At 47.7% G+C, this 27,989-nt stretch overlaps 1 protein-coding gene, 1 non-coding gene and 1 pseudogene across 3 annotated transcripts in view; 2 read left to right on the top strand and 1 right to left on the bottom strand.

Annotated features, from left to right (window-relative positions):
• Positions 1–27,989, bottom strand: part of EMILIN2 (elastin microfibril interfacer 2) — a 59,723-nt gene that overhangs the window by 15,509 nt on the left and 16,225 nt on the right. For both annotated transcript variants that reach the window (XM_070361835.1, XM_070361834.1), the window contains exons 3-4: positions 14,510–14,685; positions 3,493–5,406 (exon numbers count right to left, since the gene is read on the bottom strand). In XM_070361835.1, coding sequence (XP_070217936.1) covers positions 3,493–5,406; positions 14,510–14,685 — 2,090 coding nt within the window. The remainder of the gene's footprint in view (positions 1–3,492; positions 5,407–14,509; positions 14,686–27,989) is intronic.
• Positions 10,118–10,220, top strand: LOC138985472 (U6 spliceosomal RNA). The gene has a single exon (XR_011462540.1). It is a non-coding gene; the product is annotated as a U6 spliceosomal RNA (small nuclear RNA).
• LOC138985427 (ubiquitin-ribosomal protein eL40 fusion protein-like) lies at positions 11,835–12,299 on the top strand (annotated as a pseudogene).

Raw genomic sequence — 27,989 nt, 5'->3', positions numbered from 1 at the left:
TCCATCCCACCCCTCAGCAGGGACGCCCTCCCCTCCTGCTTCTCTGAACCCTTCCAGTAGTCATGTACAGATGTGCGAGTTGGACCATAAGGAAGGCTGAGCACTGAAGAATTGATGCTTTCAAACTGTGGTGCAGAAGATTCTCAAGAGTCCCTTGGACTGAAAGGAGATCAAACCAGTCAGTCCTAAAGGAAATCAACTCTAAATGTTCGTTGGAAGGACTGATGCTGAAGCGCCAATCCTTTGGCTACCTGATGTGAAGAGCTGACTCGCTGGAAAAGACCCTGATGCTAGGAAAGATTGAGGGCAGGAGGGGAAGGGGGCGACAGAGGATGAGATAGTTGGATGGCATCATCAACTCAACGCACGTGAATTTGAGCAAACTCTGGGAGACGGTGCAGGACAGGGAGGCCTGGCGTGCTGCAGTCCATGGGGTCGCATAGAGTCAGACACAACTGAGGGACTGAGCAACAACTCACCGTTCGGTACAAGCTCCAGCATCGCCCCCTTTCAGAAGTCTCTCTCATCACACCATCTCACCCTTCACCCTACTGGCCTATGAACTCGCAACCTACTCAACCTTGATGAGAAGGCCTCATCAACTCAGAGAAGTGCTCCCTGACTTCCACGGTGGCCGTGACCATCTCTGCCTACTTGTCCCCCTCAAACTGTCATTGTCCCCTGCACTGCCATCCCTGTGCTCCACACACATAAGCTCATCACTCCCACACAAGACGGGCTCAGTAAGAGCCAGTGAACTACAAGGACGAGCCCTGATACACCATCTCGTTCACCCTCTCTGCAGGCCTGTGTGTGTCACTCCCCCACCCCCAAACCTGGGCCTGGAAATGCCCGGAAGGCCAGGGTTGTGCCACTCACCTCCTCATCCCTCACGGAGCCCTGCACACAGTGGCTGTTTAGTCACTAAGTCGTGTCCGACTCCTTGTGACCCCAGGGACTGCAGCACGCCAGGCTCCCCTGTCCTTCACCATCTCCCAGAGTTTGCTCAAACTCATGTCCACTGAGTCACTGCTGCACACAGTAAGCACTCAATAAATGTGCTGCTGACTCTTCACGGGGCGCTGTGACCTGAGCTCTAAACTCACCCAGTGACCCCTGACACTCAGGTTCTCCCGGACCTGGATGCGCTGCAAGAATGGACAGCCTCGGCCTGTGTATTGTTAACTCTTCTCAATCAATGGAGTTCCCGAAAGTCCATGCATTCTACTCTCACGACAATGGATTCATTCCAAAAGGAGCATCTTGTGGGAGCCACCTTCCCTTTACAGGCATTCACCCCAACCCCTCTTTCCACAGCCAAGCGTGAAGGAGTTAACACAGCTTCCCACGCCGCCCGGGAGCTGCAAATCAACTGGAACTATCTGCTTCGATCTGTTGTTACAAAGCACAGTCCAGACAGAACTGTCACCAGGAGGCACAATCACCCTATGAACACACACAGGGTCCCCTGACCTTTCCCCAGCATTCCAGAGATCTGGGAGCTGTGTGGGCCTGGGGGGAGGGGATGGAGGTTATAAATAGCAGGACTGGCCTGGGTAATTCCTTATCTACAAACTCCTTATCTCTGGGAAGGTTCAAAGCGTGTCCCACTGACCACTTCAGACTTCCCACTTCCCTGGGATCAGGCCCTGGCTCTCCTCTCCTCAGGCTGTAAGTCCCAGCTGCGTTGTTGTTGCTGTTATGCAGTTGCTATTATGCAGTTGCTAAGCTGTGTCCAGCTCTTTGCAACCCCATGGACTGCAGCCCATCAGGCTCTTCTGTCCTCCACTATCTCCTGGAGTTTGCTCACATCCATGTCCATTAAGGCGGTGATGCTATCCAACTATCTCATCCTCTGCTTCCCCCTTCTCCTTTTGCCTTCAATCTTTCCCAGCATCAGGGCCTTTTCCAATAGGACCCAATCCTAAAATCCCATAGGCTCACACCAGGCCAAGAACTAGCATCAACACATGAGGGCCTTTGTCACCTGGAGCTGAGCAAGGTGAAAAGGCAACACAGGCCAGCAGGGAAGACAGGGGGAAAGAAAACAGGGAGAGGACTGGTCAGGAGGTGGAGTCCTTCTTGGCACACGGCTGGCCCTCCCTTGTCCTCGTGGACCTGTGAGTCTGCGTTCGTTTTGGGGAGACACAGAGGAGACGTGGGCTGGCCTGGACGACAGCACCCAGGGTCCCCACCCTGCCTCCACTGTGCGACTTTAGAACATGTCCCTGCGGGGAGCAGCCCATGTGCCCCAACTACTAAGCCTGTGCTCTGGAGCCTGGGAGCTGCAACTGCAGGGAGAAAGCCCACACACTCCAACTAGGAAGTAGCCTCCGCTGTCTGCAACTAGAGAAATTCTGCTCGGCAATGAGGACCGAACACAGCCGAAAATAAATAAATAAAATTTTAAAAATAAAACTCTGCTCAGCACTGAGGTTGCTGAATCCAGGTACCAGGGAGGCTCTGTCCTTCAGGGATGACATGCTGAGCCCCCAGGTAACAAAAATGTTAACTTGAATATGTCACTCAGTACTATTAAGGGACCATTCATTCAGTCCATTCATTCATTCAACAAACATTTGTCAAGAGTGAAATGTATAATGGTAAAGAATCTGCCTGCGATGCAAGAGCCACAGGAGACACAGGTTTGATCCCTGGGGTCAGGAAGATTGCCTGCAAAAGGAGATAACAACCCACTCCAGTATTCTTGCCTGGAGAATCCCATGGACAGAGAAGCCTGGCCCCCTACAGTTCATGGGGTCACAAAGAAACAGAGATGACTGAAGGGACTTAGCACGGATGTGCATACAGAGTGTGTAGCATGAATCTCCCTAAGCACAGCCGATGAGCATCCTTGTTCTGGGCGTGCTGGGGCATTGAACAGTTCCTGCCCCTAAAGTACTCTGTCCAGGGTCCTCTCTCTGTCTTTGGAAAGGAACACAATGCGTTCTACTTGCCATCATCGAGGCCCTAGGTTTTAGGGAACAAGAGATTGCCCAAAGATGATAATGACACCAGCAAACAAGAAGTGATGTTTTCAGAGAGGTGAAGGGGTGTGCATACAGGAGACTCCCTGAGTAGAAGACAGGACAACATGCCCATTGCCCCAAGCTGTTAGGCCACAAATCTGACCCCAAATCTAAGCTCCCCAACATGACAGTATAGATCAGCCTTCTGCCACCTACCTGAGGGCAAGGACCAGTTTTCCTTCTGTATTTTCAACCTGTTGTGGGCTGATAACTTACAAAACGCACAAATCGTGTGCTTGAGTGCTACGGTGACGTCAAGTTATTCTAAGTTTCTAAACACTTGCTCTCACTGTTGGTCTTTGTCTCATTGCTACTCAGCACCAGACAATTCACGCACTTTCCCCACCCCATCTACGAAGCACACTTTGGGCCAGCAGTGACGTGGCTCATGCCACAAACCATCCAAAATCTAGCAGAACACGCGTTACAAATACTTAAAATGGGAAGGCAAAGGTGCACTTACTTGCCGATGGCTGAAACCGGATCAGGTCTTGCAGGTCAGTAGAAATCTGGAAGACGTGGCTGTAGAACTGCTGGACGGAATTCTTCAGGCCGGAGATCTCTCTGGAGTGTGTCCGGAGCGTCCCGTTCATCTGCCGGACGCAGCTCCAGAGGCTGTTCATGTGCTTGTTGAGCCCCTCCTTGATCTTCTGAAGGCTCCCAGAGATGGAGTCCAGCTTGCTACAGGTCTTCTCCACGTGAGACACCCTGTCCTCCACCACGGACACCTCCCTCTGGACTCCGTGCGTCTTCTCCTTACAAGTGTCCAGCTCGCTGAGGACGAGGTCCTGCAGCCGCTGCCACCTGCCCTCCAGCTGGTCGCAGCAATGCGCTGGGGGGGCCTGGGGAGACGGCAGGGGCGCCTCCGTCCTCCCTGGCTCACCCACCTTGGACCACCCACCCCCTGCAGCCTTTTTCCCTCCTCTACCACCACTCAGCTCGTTCTGTAGACGTCTCAAGTGGTCATCTGTGTGGTTGAGCCAAGAATAAAGAAAACTGAAGTCCTGCTGAAGTCGCTGGATGCTGTGTTCAGTGTCCTGAAACTTCCCCTGCATCGTGTCGTTTAGAGATCTCAAAAGGCTCACCATCTCGCCCCCGTTCCGCAAAGTGTCTTCCATCCCTCGAGGCTCTCCTCGGAGGTTCTGCAGGCACATGTCCTCCACCACCCGCACTTGGTCCTTCAGGCGCTTCAACTCCATCATGACCTGCGGGGGCCCAGCCCCCGACACAGTGGGCGGGGCTGCCACTGGGGGAGCAGGTACCATCTCTGAGCCATTCACCATCTCCAGGAGGGCGCTCCCCAGCCGCTCCTCCAGGGACTGTATTTTCTGATCAAGCAGCTGCCTCAGGCCGTCCACCTCCCCACTAATGGTCCCCCGGAGGGTTTCTTCAATGTAAAAGCAGTGCTCTTCTGCATTCCTCTCTGTCACGTTGATCCTTGCATCCAGTTCATGCCATCTGGCATCGAAGTCCACATCCGGCTCTGGAGCCTCGAGGCGGTCAAACTCATTGTCTAGTCGTGCATTCAGCATTCTTGTCGCTTCAGAAACTCTTTCGATTTTCTGGTCTAACATCTTGATCTGTGGCCCCAAGTCACCAGGCTTGGTACCGTCACAGCAGTTTGCATGGGCTGGAGGGTCTTGGACCCGGGCCTGAAGGTCACTGATTTCTTTTCTCAGCTTGGCCTCCTTCTCTCCTATCAGCTCGATCACTCCCAGGTAGCTGCTCCCATAGTCATCACAGTGCTGCTGGAAACCGATCAACTTGTACTCACACGAGTTCTTCAGGTCAGCCAGCTTTCGGTCCATCCCTTCCATAAGCTCCTCCCTCAGGGCATCGATCTTACTGTCCACGTAGGCTTGGAAGAGCTCGCTGGTCGTCATGGTGACCGTTGGGCCCTGGGCGGCCTCCTGGAGCTGTCTGAGCTGCCCTTCATAGCCCTTCACTTTCCCGTCCAGCTCCTCCAGCTTGTCACTCTTGGTCTTCAGGGCATCCTTGACTTCAGCCAGTTCAGACTTGATGTCCTTCATGCCTGACTCCTTATTGCTGAGGATGCCGGGGGGCTGAACTGTTTCTGGTTCTCCACCCACAGCGCTGATGGGCGTTGGCCGGGGGTGCAGGTTGCTCAGCCATGAGGCCAGCATCTTGCTGGCATCGTCCTGGACGGCGTGTTTGAGGTTTTCACTCACTCCAGCAACGGAAGACTGAAGGTCCAGAACCGTCCTGGTGAGCCGGAGAACCTTCTCCTCCAGCACCTGAATTTTCTTTTCCTGAAGTTCCTGGGGCCCCTGTTTTGGATCTCTTGTCTGACTTGGGTCTGCTGCAGGAGTGGGTGACACAGTGTTCTTAGGCTCTGAGACTCGGCTTGGTTCATTGTCTGTTACAAAGAAAAAAAAGAGTCGGACACGACTTAACACTTCCTCCTTTTACCCAGTTTTGCAAAGACAATTGACAGGGTACTCCTGGGATACACGCAAACCTCCCCTACCACTCCCCTCTCACCACACACAGGCAGTCACTCCGCTGGAGTGCAAAAGATGATGGGCGTTAAGTCAAACAGACCTCCAGGGGATTCTGGCTCTTCTGTCTACAGTCCGCCCTCGAGCAAGTTAATTCACTTCTGTGAACTATAATCCCCTCATCTATGAGGCGAAGTGACTATCTTCCCTCCTCTGGTTGTCAAGAGAATATTCACAGGACACATGACAGATATACAATGGTCTCTTTCACCCTGAAGGGAAATATTCTTTACTTATATTATCATCGGAACATATCATTCCCACATTTGTAACTGCAGCCACACCCCGACAGCTGACTGCATTCTGTAACCACAAGAAGCCACTTGGGATCCACCCATTAGTTGTTGGGTGGTATGATACCATGGCTTCCCCGGTGGCTCAGCGGTAAAGAATCTGCCTACGATGCAGAAGCCACAGGAGACGCAGGTTCAATTCCTGGATCAGGAAGATCCCCTGGAGAAGGGAATGGCAACCCATTCCAGTATTCTTGCCTGGAGAATCCCACGGACGGAGGAGCGTGGTGGGCTACAGTCCATGGGGTCCCAAAGAGTTGGACACGACTGAAGTGACTTAACACACAGGCACACGATATCATGAGAGCAGCAAGTTATCCTCCAAGCAACTCCTAAATAGTCTCTTTCTTTTATTAGCATCCCTGTGCTAAGAGTCTCACAGACATTGTTTAGCACCACCATGCAGTTGGGAAACTAAAAGCAAAAGAGAGATAAAACAGAGTCTATTGGTGTCTCCCAACAACACAGCCATGTGGCCCTATGTAGTGAGATTCACTAAGTCAAAGAATACATTGAAATCTTTTTTTACCCATGTCCCACTCAGCTTTGAGATCTCAGATCCAAGACCAGAGATTGAACCTGGGCCCCCAAAGTGAAAGTGCCTAACCACTGGACCACCAGGGAAGTCCCCAAACATTGAATTTTTGATAATTCTACTTTGGGAAATATACCCCACAAGGAAACAGCCCAAAAGAAAAAGTCATAAAATAATTGTGGTGAGTCATGAAAATAAACATGATATAAATAGAGAAACCAAAAAAAGGTCATCAAAATCTGAGGCACATGATGTCACAGAACACAAGGAATACTTGAAAGAGGTTAAGGGACTTCCCTAGTGATCTAGGAGAAGGCAATGGCACCCCACTCCAGTACTCTTGCCTGGAAAATCCCATGGACGGAGGAGCCTGGTAGGCTGCAGTCCATGGGGTCGCTAAGAGTCAGACAGGACTGAGCGACTTCCCTTTCACTTTTCACTTTCATGCATCGGAGAAGGAAATGGCAACCCGCTCCAGTGTTCTTGCCTGGAGAATCCCAGGGACGGGGGAGCCTGGTGGGCTGCCGTCTGTGGGGTCGCACAGAGTCAGACACGACTGAAGCGACTTAGCAGCAGCAGCAGCAGCTGGTGATCTTATGATTAGGACTCTTTGCTTCCACTGCTGTGGGCCCAGGTTTGATCCCGGCTTCCCTGGCGGCTCAGACAGTAAAGAATCTGCCTGCAATGCAGGACATCCAGGTTCAATCCCCGGGTTGGGAAGATCCCCCGGAGAAGGGAATGGCACCCCACTCCAGTACTCTTGCCTAGAAAATCCCGTGGACGGAGGAGCCTGGTGGGCTGCAGTCCATGGGGTCCCAAAGAGTCCGACACGACTGAGCAACTTCACTTTCACTTTTCACTTTAATGCACTGGAGAAGGAAATGGCAACCCACTCTAGTGTTCTTGCCTGGAGAATCCCAGGGATGGGGGAGCCTGGTGGGCTGCCGTCTATGGGGTCACACAGAGTCGGACACGACTGAAGCGACTCAGCAGCAGCAGCAACAGCAGAGCAACTAATACACTGGGAACTAAGATCTCACAAGTTGTGTGACACAGCCAAAAAATAAAATGTAAAAATTAATATAAAAAAGAAAGGAATTAAAGAATTAACATCAACAAGCCTGCTGACAATACTGAGACCTAGCAAGTAAAGTGGAAAAAGCCACACACAACACAGATTATGACATAAAATGCACTCATGTACACTGACAAACTGGAAGTAAGTTTAGAATGTGGTAGATATTTGAGCTTAATGGTCATTGTTTTTTCCTCCTCTAACTTTTGCAGATGATCATAACAACAGTTATCATTCATTAAAAGCAACTTAGTGGTAAAACCGAGGCTTGAGTTTAAATGTTCTAACTCCCAAGCAGAAAACTAGAAAGAACATCTTGTTTTCCATACTGAAAAAATTCTCTCAGGATACTAGACATAAAAGTCAGTAAGTCACGTACAAATGAAATGCTGTTCTGAGCAAAGGAAATTTTTTTTAAAGGGCAGGAGAAGAGGGGAGGATCAGAATGTAAGCAGATGTTTTTCCTTCATATACTACTGGTGACTAAAAAAACTGCTACAAATTTTTGGAAGAATAACTTGGAGAATGTATCAAAATACTCAGAGTCCTTTGGACTCTGCAATTACACTTCTAGAAATTTATTCTAGTAAATAATACGGATGAATCCAAAAATTTAACAGAAAAAGTACTTATTCAAATACTATCTATAGAATAATGAAAAACTGAAAACGGCCTTAGGGGCCAAAAGTACAAGGTTGTATCCAAACAACCACACTCTATGCAGCCAAGACATGACACTAGAGAATATCTAATGACATGATGTTTTTTCATCAATTAAAAATTAAAATCAGTTAAAAATTTAAAAATAAGTGCCCAAAACAGTGTGTGCATTATAATGATGGTGGACTGAGGATAAGCACTTCCTTTCATTCTGAAATCCCATTAATGGCAAAAACAACACAAACAAAACAAACAAAAGAAACCCCGACCAAGTCACACATAAAAAATTGGGAATCAGAATGGTTTTCACAGTGCATTGGGAACTAGAAGAAAAAGAATTTTTAAATTGAAGCATAATGGATTTATAATGTTGTGTTAGTTTCAGGGATTCTCTTCTTTAATTGCTCAGACCTGTCCAACTCTTTTGCAACCACATGGACTGTAGCCTGCCAGGCTCCTCTGTGCATGGGATTTTCCAGGCAAGAACACTGGAGTGGGTTGCCATTTCCTCCTCCAGGAGATTTTCCTGACCCAGGGATCGAACCCTCATCTCCTGCATTGGCAGATGTATTCTTTACAACTGAGCCACCTAGGAAGCCCAGTTTCAGGTATTCAGATAGAAATATAAATACATATAATCTTTTGTATATATATTCTTTTATCCCATATATATTTTTTCCCCATATAGATTATTTACAAGATATTGAATATTACAAGTATTGAGTTCCATGGTCCTTGTTTATGTATTTTATATATAGCAGTGTATATCTGCCAGTCCCAAATTCCTAATTTATCCCTCCCCCAGCTTCCCCCTTTGGTAACCATAAGTTTGTTTTCTATGTCTGTAAGTCTGTTCCTGTTTTTGCAAACAAGCTCATTTGTGTCTTTTTTTTTTAGATTCCACATAAAGTGATATCACATGAAATCTGTCTTTCTCTGATTTACTTCACTTAGTATGATAATGTCTAGGTCCATCCATATTGCTACAAGTGGCCTCATTCATTCTTCCTATGCTGAGTAATATTTCATTGTATATATGCAGCCTGTCTGCTTTATCATTCATCTGTCTATGGACATTCAGGTTGCTTCCATGTCTTGGCTATTGTAAATAGTAATGCAATGAACATTAGGGTGCATGTATCTCTTTGAATTATGATTTTCTCTGGATATATGCCCAGGAGTGGGCTCACTGGATCATACAGAAACTCTTTTTAGTTTTTCAAGGAACCGCCATACTGTTCTCCATAGTGGCTGTCCTAATGTACCTTCCAACCAACAGTGTAGGAGGGTTCCTTTTTGAAAACCAGAAGAAAACTGAGCAATGTGTTTAAAATTCTAAAGGAAAATTATTTCCAATCTAGAATTCTGAAGCTGGAGTAAATATACTTGTAGACTAGCATGTCCAAAAGTTTACCTCCCACGCAATCTCCTCATGAAACTACTGAATGATGTGCTTGACCAAAACAAGGGGATAAGATAAGGAAGAGCAAGCGGGGCGGGTGGGGGGCGGACGGGAAGCAGGGAACAGACAGGAGAGAAGTCCGTGAAGATCGCAGGGCGGCAGCGGTGAACGAGGACAAGCAGGGACCACTCCAGGTGGGGCAGCCGGGAAAGCTCTAGGAGAGATTTCAAGACGGAACTGATGTATCTGAACATACAGAGGGGGCATGTAGATAACCAGCAGAGAGTCTGGGTTGAAGCAGGGATTAAAAATATAGAAAACCAAGCAAAGAAAAACATAATTATTAACACTAGAGAAATCAAAAAACTGTGTAGAAAAGGTAACATATTCATAGCACACTGCAGGGCTCAGCTGTAAACACGATGTACCAACTACTGTGGATCCAATAAACAGGGAACAGACAAAAACACAGCATAACTGAATGCAAAGGACGGGGGTGTGGAAGCCTCATGTTAGAGCAAAGGGACTTAATTCCTCACCTTCCATAATGAGAAGTCAAGGATGTGGAGTAAATTCCAAAAGACCATCTAAAGAGTTTAAAGAAATGCTCACATCAGCAGCACATATACTAAAACTGGGAGGGTGCAGAGAAGATTAGCATGGTCCCTGCACAAGGATGGCACGTGTGTGAAGCAGTCCATGTTTTTAAGCAACCTAAGAGTGGTGGTATTAGTGGTAAAGAATCCGCTTGCTGATGCAGGAGACTTAGACACAAGTTCAATCCCTGGATCGGGAGGATCTCCTGGGGGAGGGCATGGCAACCCACTCCAGTATTCCTTCCTGGAGAATCCCATGGACAGAGGAGCCTGGCGGGCAAAGAGTCAGACAGGACTGAGCAACTTAGCACACATACACACACACACGTCCATCAACAGATAAATGGATAAAGAAGATATGGTGTATACACATATACAATGGAATACTGCTCAGCTATAATAATGCCATTTGCAACAATATAGACAGATCTGGAGGGTACTATGCTTACAGAAATAAAAATCAGACTAGAGAAAGACAAATACCCTACGTTACCACTTATGTGTGGAAGCTAAAAAATAAAACAAATGGATGTATATATAAAAACAAGAACAAATTCACAGATACAGAGAACAAACTGGTGGTTACCAGTGGGGAGAGGGAAAAGGGGAGGGACAAGACTGGGGCAGGAGATTAAGAGATACACACTACTGTGTATAAAATAAATAAGCCACAAGGACATATTATACAGCACAGGGAAATACAGCCATTATTCTGCAATAACTTTAAATGAAGTATAATCCATGAAAACACTGAGTCACTTTGTTGTAGAGCTATAGTTAATATTGTAAATCAACTATACTTCAATTTAAAAGAAAAATTATAAGAGTTTAAAGCAATTACTCCTGAGAAGGGAAACTGGCAGAGAAAGGGAATCACTGCTTTTCCTAATAGTCTTCATATTATAAAGCGATTCAACTCATTAAACTATATGTATGCTTAAACTTTTACAAGACAAAATCTAAAAGTAAACAAAACAGAAATAAACTGTCTACTGTGATCCAACGCGCCCTCTCAGAGCCCCCATCAGAGCCCTGACTGTGCTCTGATGTGATTACTTATCTAGTGTCTGCCTTGACTTTTTCTCCAAAACACCTAAGTATAAAGACTGCAGATCCAGAAGCTCAATAAATATTTGTGGGATGAATATATTTTTCTTTAACAAAATGTATATGCAGATACAGGAAAGAGAGCAGTATTTTATAGTAAAATGTTAACAGTACTTCTCGTTTGGTGGTAAGATTAGATGTATTTTTTTTTTTTCCTTCCTTTTCCTGGCCTGGCTGTGCAGCATGCAGGATCTTAGTTCCCCAACCGGGGATGGAACCCAGGCACCTGCCACAGGAACACGGAGTCTTAACTACTGGACCACCGGGGAAGTTCAAGACGATATGTACTTAAATATTTTTCCTATATGTTTCAAGTGAAAGTAAAGGTTGCTCAGTTGTGTCTGACTCTCTGCGACCCCATGGACTATACAGTCCATGAAATTCTGCAGGCCAGAATACTGGAGTGGGTAGCCTTTCCCTTCTCCAGGGGATCTTCCCAACCCAGGGATCGAACCTAGGTCTCCTGCTTTGCAGGCGGATTCTTTACCAGCTGATCCACAAGGGAAGCCCCATATGTTACAAACATTCTTTAATTGATATGCATTACTTTTGTAATAAACAGTTATTTTAAAATCTGTTTTACAGGTCGGTGGCGGCAGCCTTGCAGCAGAGGCAGAGATGCTGACTTTTGTGAAGACCCTGAAGGGCAGGACCATCGCCCCTGAGGTCAAGCCCAGCGACATCACTGAGAATGTCAAGGTCAAAATCCATGATCAGGAAGGTATCCCGCCTGACCAGCAGCATCTAGTTTTTGCCGGCACACAGCTGGAGGATGAGCTGTGCTCTGTCAGACTACAAAATTCAGAAAGAGTTCACCTGAACTTAGTGCTTCATCTGTGAAGCGGCACCGTTGAGCCTTCCCCCTGCCACCTCGCTCAGAAATCCAACTGAGACAAGACGTCGGCTGTGTTACGATCACCGATAGCCCCGCGGTCAACTGCTGCAAGAAGCGTGGCCACACCAACAACCTGCACCCCAGGAAGAATGTCAAATAAGGCCCCTCTGCCGGCTTCTGTGCCCACAGGGCAGCCTCCTGCCTGTGGCCCTGGGGCCTCAGTAAACTTTCCCTTTCTTTTTTTTTTTTTTTTTATAAATTGCAAAGCTTTTACTGAAAATGTACTTTTTATAGCATTCATGATTTCACACCTGTGATTAACTAGCAATGATTTCAATACCTACAAACTCTTCTGCCTCTGAATTTGTCATAATGCACGAAACTAAGCTTATAACAGTAAGAAAAACAACAGCTCATCTAATCCATCTTTATATCCTTCATGACAGCAAGATGCACAATTGAGTTCTTTAAAAGGGCTAAAAGTGATTGACATATAAATTCTGAGCTTATTTTTAAAGCTGTGTAAATCCAACATTTTTAAGACAACATTTAAAACAAAGGTCACACTTTATGAAAACAAAATTCTTAAATCAGGCTTTCTTCATTTTTAGTCTTTTGGTATTCTGCTCCATTTAACATTTTATATTGCCCAACAAAGAGTAGTTATATTTTTTACATGCCTACTACACAGGTGGGATTTTGCCTAAGATCAATTTGTTTAAAGATATTATTTTGCTATATTTTTGTTGAATATTAGGGAGTACTTGTATGATTCAAGATTGCTGCTGCTGCTGCTAAGTCGCTTCAGTCGTGGCCGACTCTGTGCGACCCCATAGACGGCAGCCCACCAGGCTCCCCCATCCCTGGGATTCTTCAGGCAAGAACACTGGAGTGGGTTGCCATTTCCTTCTCCTAAACTTTCCCTTTTGTTGACTGAAGCAGTGAGAAAAAAAATAATAATAATAAATAAAATCTGTTCTACAGAGAATATTGAGAAACACCACTAGTTTCAAAACGGAAAACACCTCATCAGAAAATATAATCATTTAAAAATGACTTAAACATCTAACTCAAAAGAAAATCTAAGTTTTCTGACTGAACTTTAAAAAAGAAGAAAGATAAAGTGATGTAGAATAAAATGTCAAAACATTTTTGTCCCTAAAAGTCAGCCTCTTGGGGACTTCCCTGGTGGTCCAGTGGGTAAGACCCACACTTCCAATGAAGGGAGCAAGGGTTCGATCCCTGCTTGGGGAACTAAAATCCCACAAGCTGCACAGTGTGGCCAGAAAATTTTTAAAAGTCAGTCTCTTAAGTGTTAGTTTCTCAGTCATGTCTGATTCTTTGCAAACCCATGCACTGTAGCTGCCCAGGCTCCTCTGTCCATGGGATTCTCCGGGCAAGAACACTCGAATGGGTTGCCATTCCCTTCTCCAAGGGATATTCCCGACCCAGGGATCAAACCCAGGCTCCTGCACTGCCAGCAGATTCTTTACTGTTTGTTAATGTTTTACTTAAAAGCCAAGGCGGGACTTCCCTGGTGATCCCAGTGGCTAAGCCTCTGTGCTTCCAACTCAAGGGGCCCAGGTTCAATCCCCGGTCAGGGAAATATTAAAAGATTCCACATCTTCCAATTAAGACCCAGCATGGCCTCATAAGTAAATAAGTAAATGAATATTTTAAAAAAAGACAAGGTGAAAATTATCATTGCTTTCTAAACTATTCATTGAGTTTGTGCTAATTCACTTAAAAAAATAATCAGAAGCAAATTAAGAACCACCTCAGTGGATACTTCTAACTCTGGGCTTAGCTTTGCAAATATGCTCGCTTGTGCTTGGTCGCTTCATTTGTGTCCGACTCTTGCAACCCCATGGACTGGAGCCCACCAAGCTCCTCTGTCCATGGGATTCTCCAGGAAAGAATACCGGGTTGCCATGCCCTCCTCCAGGGGATCTTCCTGACCCAGGGTCTGAACTCGTGTTTCCTATGTCTCCTGCACTGTGGGCAGATTCTTTTACTGCTGAGTATCTCACCCCAAACAGAATAAGAATGATTCTATTTCCCTATTTAAAAACACAACAAACAATTTTAGCGACTTCAAATTCAGTCTTAAGGGAGCTTGCACATGAAAACTAAAGTAAAAACAAACCAGGCGTCATTACATCATTACATGAGAATCTCTTCTGTCTCTGCCTCAGGCCACACAAGGCTGAACCCAGCCTCATCTCCTCTAAGGTCTTGGTTTTCACAACCAGCTGGCCCTAACAAAGCAATTTATTTTTTAAAAGTTTGTCTTCCAATCGCTACTGCTTCTGCACATCAATGTGTGTGCCACGTGCTTCCTGCAGGCATACGGGTGTGTTCTTGGAAGCTCTGGGAAACCCCTGCATGTAACTCACAAAGCCTGGAGTTGGAAGGAGCGGTGATGAGCAGAGGTGAGCACAGGAAAGCAGTGAGTTACCTGTGGGTTTCTTCATGCTGTTGCGGGGCCGAGCAGGCATGGGGCGGGGCATCCTCCCAGGGTCTCTGGGACCTTCTTGGCAGTTTCCCCCCCTGAAGCCAGGGCAGCACCTCCATTCCAACTGCGTCACCGTCTTGTACCTGGTGACGTACCTGGGTCTGACATTCACGCGATACCTGCCAAAGAGCAAGGTGGCATCTCTTGTTACTGGTTGCTGCGGCAGACACCCCGGCCTTCCTGGCTGCACCCAAGTGAAGAGGCCCTGGGTCACTGCTCTCTGCAGTATGACCCCAAGGGGTCACCGGTCTCCTCCAGTTCAGCTCTTCCCCCCACCTCCTTCCTCCATCTCTTGGATCCACCTGCCCCCAGCTCCCCTCCCTTGAAAGGCTGGAGAAACAGACAACTCAGAAAACCCTGGCCCATGACTCTCATTGAGAGTACGGAGAGTGTTAGTCGCTCAGTTGTGTCCGACTCTTTGCAACCCCATGAACTGTAGCCCGCCAAGCTCCTCTGTCCTGGGGATTCTCCAGCAAGAATACTGGAATGGGTTACCATACCCTTCTCCAGGAGATCTTCCTGACCCTGGGATTGAACTGGAGTCTCCTGCATTGCAGGCAGATTGCTTACCATCTGAGCCACCAGGGAAGAAGGTGTGACTCTCACTGGATGTGGACAGTTTTCAAAAACTGGGCTTTCACTTCACTGACAAACTTCTATTTGACAATTTGCTGCTTGGTGGAGATTATCCCAGGCCAAGTCAGGCCCATTTGGTTAGTGTTTTACACACAACATGCCTGGCACCCTCGCCTCCCACCCCCCATGTATTTATCTTGGCACCTTCTTTCCTGACACCTGGCAAAGGGAGCAGGGCCTCTGCAGACCCACCTCATACTATTTGTGTTGAGATCTTGGTGGCTCAGATGTTGAAGAATCCACCTGCAATGCAGGAGACCCAGGTTCAATCCCTGGGTTGGGAACATCCCCTAGAGAAGGAAGTAGCAACCCACTCCCGTATTCTTGCCTGGAGAATCCCCAGGACAGAGGAGCTTGGAGGGCTACAGTTCATGGGGTTGCAAAGAGTCGGACACGACTGAGCGACTAACACTAACTCATGTGCACTCATGCATCTCACAGAGACCCTGGCAACAAGCTGGAAAGTCCGTCAGACCCAGGGCTGGACCGCAGCCCAGAGCAGAGAGCTGATCCAGGACCCCTGGGCGCCCGGGGGGGTCAAGCCGGAGTTCACCCCCAGGGGCCCTGCTCACAGCACAGAGGCGAGCAGCCCCTCGTCCACCTTGGCTTCTCCTGCCGACGGCAACCCCAGCTTTCTTGAGTCTCGTCAGTTGCTCTTCATTTCTGACCCCAGCACTAGCAGTCAGCTCCCTTTTCGTGTTGTTCCTCAAGGGGCCTCAAGCCAGCCAAAGGACTCCGCCTCAGGCCCTGGCCTCACGGCAGGCAGAGTTCAAAGTCACATTCCTGAGAGAATCACAAGTGGCTGAACGTCACAGACTTCTGGCACCCCGGCTGAGGGGCCCGAGCATGACACAGAACCGTACGAGCCAGGCACTGCCCCCGGCCAGGACAGGCAAGGCGACCCTGCGGAATTCTAGGGGGGCCGGCGACAGCGCTGCCGGGCAGGAGTGTCACCACACCTGGTCTTGAGGGCATGGTTCTCAACCTTGGCCACGTGTCACATTCACCAGGGACCTGTGAAAGACCGCCCATGTCCGGGCTCGGCCTCAGAGGCTCTGTTATGACTGGTCTCTGATGCAGCCTGGGTGTGTGGATTTTGAGATGCTTGGGTGGGAGCCTTTTTGGGGAAAACTGATGTGAAAACCCAATAAATAAAACAGAAAAGGGCTGCTCAAGGGGTTGGGGGGCAAAGCAGAGGCAAAAGCCCCCTCCTAGGCCCTTCATTCTCATTCCTCCTACATTCCCCATCAAGATCCCACTGAGAACACCATCCCGTGCTCACAGCTGGGAAAAGAGAGGCTCAGAGAGGTTAAGTGACTCCTCCCAATGGTCAGGAAGGGCCAGAATGCATGTATGCTCAGTCACTTCAGTTGTGTCTGACTCTTTTGCAACCCCATGGACTGCAGCCCACCAGGCTCCTCTGTTCACAGGACTCTCCAGGCAAGAATATTGGAATGGGTTGTCATTCCCTTCTCCAGGAGATCATCCCAACCCTGGGATCAAACCCGGGTCTCCTGCATTACATGTGGATTCTTTACCATCTAAGTCACTAGGGAAGCCCCAGGAAGGGCCAGGACCGGCTTTAAACCCATGTTCTCCCCTACACCCGCCATGGCCCTCCCAGCACGTGGAAGCCACCAGTCTGCCTGGCAACTGCCCTAAATTCAAAGCCACCCCACCCACTCGGAGATGTTCCAGAAGGCTGGGTGAGAAGGCAGCCTGAGTATCTAATTTGGTCCAGGTTACACTCTTGCCCTCTCCCCCAACCTGGCACCCCACCTACCCAAAGCATCTTCTGTGTGGCCCCAGAAACTACAGGAAAAGAAAGAAAAATCCCATTTCATTGTTTTGCTCAACCACAGCCTAATGCTGGAAAAATGTGTGATCTCAGGAAAACCTGGTTCCTCTGAGCATTTAGGATTGAACGTGAAAATATGTTTGCTCAGGAGTTTTGTTCGTGTGCCAGGTGATGACAGCCCACAGTAAGCCCTCTGACCGCAGCTGAGCCGCGAGGAGGGGCTCTGACGCCGGTGGACGAGGGACGACCCCCACCCCACCCCACCCGACCTGAGCCAGGGGCCTTAGCCCCTCACTGCCCAAGAAAGTGCTCAGTTCTCCAACACACTTCATTCTTCTCCCTGAAGGCAGTGATGATTTCAGAGCCAGCTCTTTAAGTTAGGAAAGCTCCCTGGAGCACCGCCTTCTCCACTCGCCCCACTCCCATTGCTGTAGGGTTTCTGGTTTCAATGGACTTCAGGTTGGCCGCGTCTCCCACCAAGTTTCCAGCCCCGGGACAGCTGGAAGCCATCCGGGGCCACCTCCACTGTGGGAAAGCTCACGGCCACCTCCCTGCATAGGAGGATACAATGCCCGAGGCATCTGCGGGTTCCCAGGCCTCAGCTGGGGGGAGGGGGGTGTCATGGGGGAGGCAGGGGCTGTTTGGTCCCACAACATTTCTAGGGTATCCCCAAGAAACGGGGTTGCCACTCCTCCAAGGGCAACCAGGGGGCTCCCCGGAGGGTGGGGAGGCCCCAAGTAGCATCCCCAGGCCTGCTCCCCATCACTCTGGCTTTGTGGAACAGTATTCCTACCAAGGAGCTTTTTAAAAAAAATTTTATTATTCATTTATTTTTGGCTGCTCTGGGTCTTTGTTGCTGCACACAGGCTTTCTCAAGTTGCGGTGAACGAGGCAGGGGTGGGGTGCCACTCTAGTTGTGGTGCATGGGCTCACCTGGCCAGCAGCAAGTGGGATCTTCCTGGTCCAGGGATCGAACCTGTGTCCTCTGCATTAGCAGGCGGATTCTCATCCACCGTACCACCAGGGAATTCCCCAGGGAACTTTTTAAATATGTCCAGGCCTTTATCCTCAAAATTCTGATTTCATTGGTCTGGAGCAGGGGGTCCCCAGGCATGTGTACCTTGCAGAAACTCCCCACATAATGGCTGAGTACAGCCAGAATTGAGAAGCACCCAGACTCTGGCAGGGAGTGAATGGAGCCCCTGGACTGGGGCTAGGATGATGCTCCATAGACATTCACTGAATCAGCGAGCTGCACCCAGCTGGGGCAGCCAAGGAGGGCCTGCAGCCAAAGGGACAGAGTCATGGCAGGCAGGGCTGGAGCCTTGGCCCCCATCCCAGCCTCGGGTCAGGACTGGAACAGCATCCTGTGCCCTGGGGAGCCCTGACCAGCTGCCTCAGGCCCCCCTGGGGGCAGGGTGGGGGGCGGGCAGGCAATGAGCTGCCCTACAGCCCCACCTAACTCCCCTCCTCTCCTCTGAAGTCCTTTTGGGTTTTTTTTTGCGGGGGAGGGTGAGACAAGAGTTCACCATTTTTACAAGTTCCCTTGGGTCAAGGCACCAGATGAGCCCAGGAGATGCTAATGAGAAGGCAGGTGGGAGAAAAGGACTAGAAAAGTTGACTCAAAACTCAGGGACCATGTGACGGGAAGTGTCCCTGTTAACACACAAGGGGAAAAAGTGACCGTGCTTCCAGTTGATGTCATCCCCATGAAGATGCCTTCCTAGCAGGAGGTGAGACCTTCCCTCACCTGTTTCCAATTACAGTTGAATGTGCTCGTTCAGAATTCATCCTTCTCTCTGCAGCTCAAAAACTCCAAGCAAGCAAGAATGCCTGGTGGCTCTGTTCCCCATAATGTCCCCGTTTTTCACACTGTCCTACTGTGCTGAATAAATAACTTATTAATTGCTAATCAATAACTGATTGATCAAACAATTAATTAATGACACTAGGCCCACCTTTGACCAGGTTTGGGAGAGTCCAATGTCCATACAGAAAAACCCAGAGTGGACTTCCCTCGTGGTCCAGCGGATAAGAATCACCTGCCAATGCAGGGGACACAGGTTCAATCCCTGGTCGGGGAAGATCCCACATGACACAGGGCAGTATGCCTGTGCACCACAACTACGGAAACCCGTGTGCCCTGGAGCCCGTGATCCAGAACGAGAGAAGCCACTGCAATGAGAAGCCTGTGTGCCCCAGCTAGAGAGTGGGCCCCTGCTCACTGCAACTCAAGAAAAGCCTTTGCAGCACTGAGACCCAGCACAGCCAAAAATAAATAAAAATTAAAGCCCCAGAGTGATCGACCCCCAGGTCTCAGCCAGAAGAAGTGGCTTCCTGAGTCCTGTTGTTGTTGTTGAGTCTGTAAGTAGAGTCTGACTTTTTGCGACCCCATGGACTGTAGCCCACCAGGCTTCTCTGTCCATGAGATTCTCCAAGCAAGAATACTGGAGTGGGTTGCCATTCCCTTCTCCAGGGGATCTTCCTGACCCAGAGATTAGACCTGCATCTCCTGCACTGGCAGGTGGACTCTTCACTGCTGAGCCACCAGGGAAGCCCTCCGGAGTCCTACCAGAACCCAATCAAGCCCCAGGGTCCACAGTCATGGGAACAGGACAAGACTCAACACCAGAAGGTAAGCCAGCACTGTGCTTTCCAAGAAGACAGCTGTTATCTGGGGCAGCTGTTTAAATATAAACTGATTAAAATCAAATTAAACTGAACATCTAGTTGCTCACACTATCCACATTTCACATGCTTTGCAGCCACAGTGGCCAGTGTTAGATAAACAACGTTAACGTCTCCATCACCACAGAAAGTTCTGCAGGACAGGGCTGGCCAAGACAGTCACAAGATTGTCAAGGGAACAGCAATGGGCCTATGTCTATCTGTTCATCTGATTTCTCCTCCCGTGTCCCCAGCAGCAAAGGGAACACGTGCCCTTGAAATAACCACTCGTTACTGGTACAGGACCCGTTGCACAGCGGTTACACGAGGCACGGGTCCTTTCCCTGCATTCAGTGTTTACCTGTTTTTATTTTACACTCCACACAAATGGAAAGCCTGGCGGCCCCTGGGGGACACTCACTTGACTGGGATTTCTCCCAAGAATAGGCTTTCTAGTAAATTCCTCTCCGTCCTCCAGACACTGGCTAGCCCCAAAGAACCTGGAGCCAGCTCTTGTTGCTTCATTCCACGTGTGTGGTTCCACACAGGATCATTCAGAATGGGACAGACAATGGAGAAGAGGCGCTTCCCTCTCCCGAGTAGGGAGCACCTAGGTCTGGGGAAATAACCTCCTCCCCTGGAGCAGGAGACAGGGGTTCAGTTCCTGAGTCTGGAAAACCCCTGGAGAAGGAAATGGCAACCCACTCCAGTATTCTTGCCTGGGAAATCCCATAGACAGAGAAGCCTGGGGGGTCACAGTCCATGGGGTTGCAAAGAGTCGGACAAGACTGACTAACATTTTCACTTTTTTTCACTTTCCAGGGACAAGGAAAGTCCACACATGTAAACTCGAGAAGTTTCCGAATGAGCACTCAGGGCCGACTTGGGTGTCTGACACACAGCTACTGCTCCAGGTTTTCCACAGAGCAGTTCAGACTGGACACAGCAATTCCACTTTTTTTTTTTTTTTTTAAACTATGGTTAAAATACACATTACCCACAGTTTACTGTCTTGGCCATTTTTCACAGCACAGTTCAGTGGCACAAGTACATTCACAATGTTGTACAAACATCACCACCACCATCAACACCATCTACAGAACATTTTTATCACCCTAAACTGAAACTCTGAACCCATATTAAACACTAACTCCCCAGCCCCCACCTCCCAGCCCCTGGCAACCACATTCTTCTTGTCTCCATAAATCTGACCGCTCTCAGTACATCATGTAAGTAGAATCACATAGTATTTGTCCTTTTGTAACTGGCTTTGTGTTACTTAGCATAATGTCCCTGTAGGAGAGGAAAAAACTTTTCTTCTACCCTTTTATGGGGCTTTCCTGGTGGTTCAGATGGTAAAGAATCTGCCTGCAATGCTGGAGACTCAGGTTCAATCTGTGGGTCGGGAAGATCCCCTGGAGAAGGGAATGGCAACCCACTCCAGTATTCTTGCCTGGAAAATCCCATGGACAGAGGAACTTGGCGGGCTACAGTCTATGGGGTTGCAAAGAGTCAGACATGACTGAGGGACTAACACTTTCTACCCTCTTATGTGTGTTCCTGGGGCCTGTGAATCAAACTGACAAAAGATAGATTAACAGGAGAAAAAGACATACAAATTTTATTGATGTTAATATTTTTATGTGCCCAGGAGGCCTCATGGGAAAGAAGTGAAAACTCAAAGCAGCAGTTAGACTCAGAGCCTTAGGTACCATTTTAACAAAAGGTGATCAATTGCAGAGAAGGCACCAGACAGAGAAAAGAGGGTTCAGGCTTCAAGAAGCAATAAATCATGGGGATTTGGGTAGGAAAGGAACAGGTGATGTGGGCCGTCTTAGGTTTGTTTAGGCAGACTCCTGCCGGTGCTGTTCTCTGCCTCCGGTGATAAGGTTCCCTCCTCTCATCCCTGTACAGGTGATGCTTTGGGGCATCAATGGGGATTTCAGAAAGGTCTTGTCTTGGGCTTCCCTGGTGGTCCAGTGGTTGGGAGTCCACATGCCAATGCAGGGGACATGGGTTCAGTCCCTGGTCCAGGAGGATTCCACATGCCGCAAGGCAACTCGGCTCATGGCCGCAACTCCTGAACCGGCACATCCCAGAGCCCGTGCTGCACAGCAAGAGAAGCCACCTCACTGAGAAGCCCACTCACCACAACTAGAGCGCCTGCATGCAGCAATGAAGACCCAGCGCAGTCATAAATAATTTTTTTTTTTAAAGAAAGGTCTTGTCTCGGTGGTTTCTCAACAGCTTTCAGCTCAGAATAATCAGTATGCCAAAGTGGTAGGTTTTGAGGTGGTCTGTCCTGATCCCCTTCACCTGAGGCTCACCCGTGTGGTGGCATGGGTCACAATTTCCTTTTTACAGAGTAATTCCCTTTTACAAAGTTGGGCCCGGTTTTCCAATTGAGAAATGGCCAAGACAGTGGACTGATGTTCTAGGACCCGCCTCTGACAAATGGATTTTTTTTTGTTTGTTTGCTGTCCTGCCAATCAGTGAATAATTAAGTGAGTTTTTTTATTGAATTAGCAGTTTGCCAAAAGTAAATACTATGGAGGTTGTAGAGTTTGAAGCTGGAAGGGATTTCAGAACTGTGTGAAGGAAAAGGGGTTCTGCACAAGCAGAAGAAGTACTTCCCATCCAAGTCCACCGTGTCCACGGATGATCCAAAAGTCAGCCATTTGAAACCGTGTGTATGGACAAGACGAGCTAAGGAAGTGATTCTGATCCCTGTGTCCCATCTAATGCTGATCGTCCACATTGGGAAAAGCACCCTCCACCCTGCCACATGAGATTGAGTGAAGAAACCAGAGAGCCTTCTTACAGGGTAAAGCACATCACCTATAGATCAGGAGTAACATATACACACCACTCTGTCTAAAGTAGATAACTAATAAGGACCTACAGTAGAGCACAGCACTCTACTCAATACTCTGCAATGGTCTATATGGGAAAAGAATCTAAAAAAGAGTGGATATATGTACATGTATAACTGATTCACTTTGTGTACAGCAGAAACTAAAGCAAAATTGTAAATCAACTATACTCCAATACAAATTTTTAATCACAATTCTCATCTTTTTCTGCTACACAACACATTTCTAATTAGATCCCAAGAATGCTCAAACTACCGCACAATTGCACTCATCTCACATGCTAGAAAGTAATGCTCAAAATTCTCCAAGCCAGGCTTCAGCAATACGTGAACTGTGAACTTCCAGATGTTCAAGCTGGTTTTAGAAAAGGCAGAGGAACCAGAGATCAAATTGCCAACATCCGCTGGATCATCGGAAAAGCAAGAGAGTTCCAGAAAAACATCTATTTCTGCTTTATTGACTATGCCAAAGCCTTTGACTGTGCGGATCACAAGAAACTGTGAAAAATTCTGAAAGAGATGGGAATACCAGACCACCTGACCTGCCTCTTGAGAAATTTGTATGCAGGTCAGGAAGCAACAGTTAGAACTGGACATGGAACAACAGACTGGTTCCAAATAGGAAAAGGAGTACGTCAAGGCTGTATATTGTCACCCTGCTTATTTAACTTCTATGCAGAGTACATCATGAGAAATGCTGGGCTGGAAGAAGCACAAGCTGGAATCAAGATTGTCGGGAGAAATATCAATAACCTCAGATATGCAGATGTACCACCCTTATAGCAGAAAGTGAAGAGGAACTAAAAAGCCTCTTGATGAAAGTGAAAGAGGAGAGTGAAAAAGTTGGCTTAAAGCTCAACATTCAGAAAACAAAGATCATGGCATCTGGTCCCATCACTTCATGGGAAATAGATGGGGAAACAGTGGAAACAGTGTCATACTTTATTTTCTTGGGCTCCAAAATCACTGCAGATGGTGACTGCAGCCATGAAATTAAAAGACGCTTACTCCTTGGAAGGAAAGTTATGACCAACCTAGATAGCATATTCAAAAGCAGAGACATTACTTTGCCAAAAAAGATCCGTCTAGTCAAGGCTATGATTTTTCCAGTGGTCATGTATGGATGTGAGATTTGGACTGTGAAGAAAGCTGAGCACCAAAGAATTGATGCTTTTGAAGTGTGGGTTGGAGAAGACTCTTGAGAGTCCCTGGGACTGCAAGGAGATCCAACCAGTCCGTTCTAAAGGAGATCAGTCCTGGGTGTTCATTGGAAGGACTAATGCTAAAGCCGAAACTGCAGTACTTTGGCCACCTCATGTGAAGAGTTGACTCATTGGAAAAGACTCTGATGCTGGGAGGGATTGAGGCCAGGAGGAGAAGGGGACGGCAGAGGATGAGATGGTTGGATGGCATCACCGACTCGATGGACATGGGTTTGGGTGAACTCCGGGAGTTGGTGATGGACAGGGAGGCCTGGCGTGCTGCAGTGCATGGGGTCGCAAAGAGTCGGACACGACTGAGCAACTGAACTGAACTGATGGAGAAATTAATAACATGAAAGAAAAGAAATGCTAAATATTTTACTTGACTCCTTAGGTGGATCCATCTAAGCTTTAAAAGTCAAAAGGCTTGGGCAAATATATTTCTGAAAATGTACCTAATGGATCTCGAAGTCAGATTGGTGAGCCCTGATTAAAACCGGATTACAGGGCTTCCCTAGTGGTCTAGTCGTTAAGAGCTCGCCTCCCAATGCAGAGGAACACGGGTTTGATCCCTGGTCTGGGAAGATTCCACATGTTTCAGAGCAACTAAGCCTGTGTGTCACAACTACTGAGTCCTTGCACTTAGAGCCTATGCTGCACAACAAGAGAAGCCACTGCAGTGAGACGTCCAAGCAACACAGCTCAAGACTAGCCTCTGCTCTCTGCAACCACAGCAAGCCCACGCACAGCAATGAAGACTCAGCACGGCCACCAAAAAGATAATTAAAAAAACAATAAATCAAATTACAATATAGCTTGGTACATTTCTTAAATCGCAGCTCTTAGACCAAAGCAATGTGTTGAAAATGAAAATGTACATATAGGAGATTGTCTCTTTCCCAAAACAAAGGAGATATTTGCTGTTGTTCAGTTGCTCAGTTGTCTCTGACTCTTTGCAACCCCATGGACTGCAGCACGCCAGGCTTCCCCATCCTTCACCATTTCCCAGAGCTTGCTCAAACTCATGTCCATTGAGTCAGTGATGCCATCCAACCACCTCATCCTCTGTCATCCCCTTCTTCTCTTGCCATCAATCTTTCAGAGCATCAGGGTCTTTTCTAATGAATTGGCTCTACGCATCAGGTGGCCAAAGTACTGGAGCTTCAGATTTAGCATCAGTCCTTCCAATGAATATTCAGGACTGATTTCCTTTAGGATGGACTGGTTGGATCTCCTTGCAGTCCCAGAGACTCTCAAGAGTCTTCTCTAACACCACAGTTAGAAAGAATCAATTCTTCAGTGCTCAGCCTTCTTTATTGTCCAACTCTCATATCCTATTGGAAAAACCATAGCTTTGACTATATGAACCTTTGTCAGCAAAATAATGTCTCTGCTTTTTAATACGCCATCTATGTTTGTCATAGCTTTTCTTCCAAGGAGCAAGCGTCTTTTAATTTCATGGCTTTAAGTCACTATCTGCAGTGATTTTGGAGCCCAAGAAAATAAAGTCTGTTACTGTTTCCATTGTTTCCCCTTCTGTTTGCCATGAAGTGATGGGACTGGATGCCATGATCTTTGTTTTTTGAATGTTGAGTTGGCCAGCTTTTTCATTCTCCTCTTTCACCTTCATCAAGAGGCTCTTTAGTTCTTCTTTGTTTTCTGCCATAAGAGTGGTGTCATCTGCATGTGCTAAGTGGCTTCAGTTGTGTCCAACTCTTTGTGTCCCCATGGACTGTAGCCTGCCAAGTTCCTCTGTCCATGGGATTCTACAGGCAAGAATACTGAAGCAGGTTGCCATTCCCTTCTCCAGGGGATCTTCCCGACCCAGGGATTGAACCCAGGTCTCTTCCATCTCCTGCATTAGCAGGTGGGTTCTTTACCACTACACCCAGGAAGCCCATCATCTGCATATCTGAGATTACTGATATTGATAATTGCTGGAGAAACCACAATTGTAAGCTGTTTCTTTTCCTGTTTCCTCTTGAAGTATTTTCCTTGGGTACTTATGATGGCAAGTTAGATTTCAAACCCCAAAATCCTCTTTGTTTTATGGTCTGATCATACAGCAAATAAGTAAAAGCTTTCCACAACTGATCACCCTTCTTAACCCTGAGGACAGAACAAGTTCCTAAGACAAAGTCGACTGGAGAAATGTCCAGTGACTCAACCATGAGGCTGTCCCAACTCAGCTGCAATCGACAGTGAAGTGTCATTTTCAGATTTACTATAAGAGTGGGGGTGCTTTCCCTCGGAGCAGACTCTCATTGCTAAAAATGACGTCATTTCCAAGTGCAGGGCGCGCCCAGCAGCATGAAATACAGCTTATACGTGTGTTCCAAGGAGTCCACATTCTTAGCTTTAACTTCTTCACTTGGGGAAATACACGATGGAACACCAGTCCACAGCTGGGTAATAGCCAGCAAGTGTGGGGGGCCCCCAAGGCCCAAGCGCAGCCCCAGCTTTCTGGAGGCTGAATAATCCAACATTAACAAAGGCCCACAATACCCTAAAGAAATTCTTTGGGGAAGGGCCAAGGCTGCAGCAGGCTGCTTTTCCCACTACAGTCTATATGATTCCACTTCTCAAAGCCACACCCCGTCCCCTGATTCCTGGAGTCAGGACCAGAGAGTGGCGGCCTCCACCCCATCCCTCCCCGCGCGCACAGCCCCCAGGTTCCCACGGTGTGGACACAAGAACAGCTGCAGCCTCAGCCTTTGGCGTGACGCTCAGCCCAAGGGCGATTTTCTGTGGTTCAGAAATCCAGATCTTTCTTCTCAGAGCCGCTGAATAACTCTTTTGATTATTTCCTCTTTTTTTTTTTTAAAAAAAGAAGCAGCATGATTTCCTCAAATTCTCCTGCAGAAGTCACAATAATTTTGAAAGCTTTTCTTCCATGTCCTTTGTCTTGTTTGGCAACCTCCCTCCCTCAGCTCTGGTCACTCCGTGCTTTCTTTTCTCTCTCAGCTTCCACGTCTGCCAGCTGCCCTCCCCCTTGCAGCTGCCCACCAGGTGTTCTCGGTACATTCAGATCAATCGACCATGGGTTGAAAGTATTCATGGAAGGGCTTCTCTGGTGGCTCAGTGGTAAAGAATCTGCCTGCCAATGCAGGAGACGTGGATTCGATCCCTGATCTGGGACGATCCCACATGCCTTGGAGCAACAACTACTGAGCCTGTGCTCTAGAGCCTGAGAGCCAAAACTACGGAGTCCACGCGCTGCAGCTAGGGAAGCCCTAGAGCCTGTGCTCCACAAGAGAAGCCACCGCAGTGAGAAGCCCATGCACCACAGCTGGAGAGCAGCCCCGCTTGCCACGACTAGAGAAAAGCCCGCACAGTAACAAAGACCCAGCACAGCCAAAAATAAATAAATACATTAAAAAAAAAAAAGTAAGTATTCATGGAAGAGAAAATTCCAGAAAGTTTCAAAAAGCAAAAGGAATTTGTCACACACCCAGCTACTGTAAGTACTTACATAGCATTTATGCTGTATTATGAGTTATCCAGACACAATTAAAAGTATACAGGAGGATATGTGTAGGTTCTATGCAAGTATTACACCATTTTACATAAAGGACTTGAGCATCCATGGATTTTGGTTTCACGGGATGTCCCAGAACTAATCCCCTGTGGAGCCCAAAGGACCACTGTATCGCTTTTCCATTCAAAGGGGAACTGGCTACGATACCCCATCTGTAGTCAATGTTGGGCCTTTGGATGAAGACCATGGATGGTGGTCAGCTCTTAAAGATGCCTCACCTGGAACTTGGTGGAAATCACTTAGAAGCTCAGAAAATCCTAAGACAGTAGGAGTTTCTCCACAGATATAAAACCATGTTCTTTCTTTGGGGGTAATTCATTCTCAGTTTAAAAAAATAATCTGGGAATTGAAAACATGGCTTGTGTTTCTTTTCTAATTTATGACCACACTGTGGGGGAGAAGGACCAAGTGTTACAACCTAGTTTAATATTTCTCACATTGTCCAGGTAACGCCAGTGCTACCTTATGATTTTCAAATCCACACGTAAGACAAACAAGGTCAAGACATTGACAGCCAACTGCCCTCTGCTTATAAGGAGCAGAACTCTGCTTTGGAAGATGGTGCCACAGCCAGCCCGCCTCCAGCCTGAAGGTGTAGACAAGTAGAGGGCCAGGGGTAGGGAAAGAAGAATTGTGCTTATTTGCTTTTAAATAGAAAAGGGTGATGGAGGCCATGGAGGAGAAGAAAGTGAGGAGGAATTTTACTCCAA

This window comes from Bos mutus, chromosome 24 (genome assembly GCF_027580195.1).
Source record: "Bos mutus isolate GX-2022 chromosome 24, NWIPB_WYAK_1.1, whole genome shotgun sequence".
NCBI classification, from domain to species: Eukaryota; Metazoa; Chordata; class Mammalia; order Artiodactyla; family Bovidae; genus Bos; species Bos mutus.
This window is presented reverse-complemented; position numbering and strand designations above follow the sequence as displayed.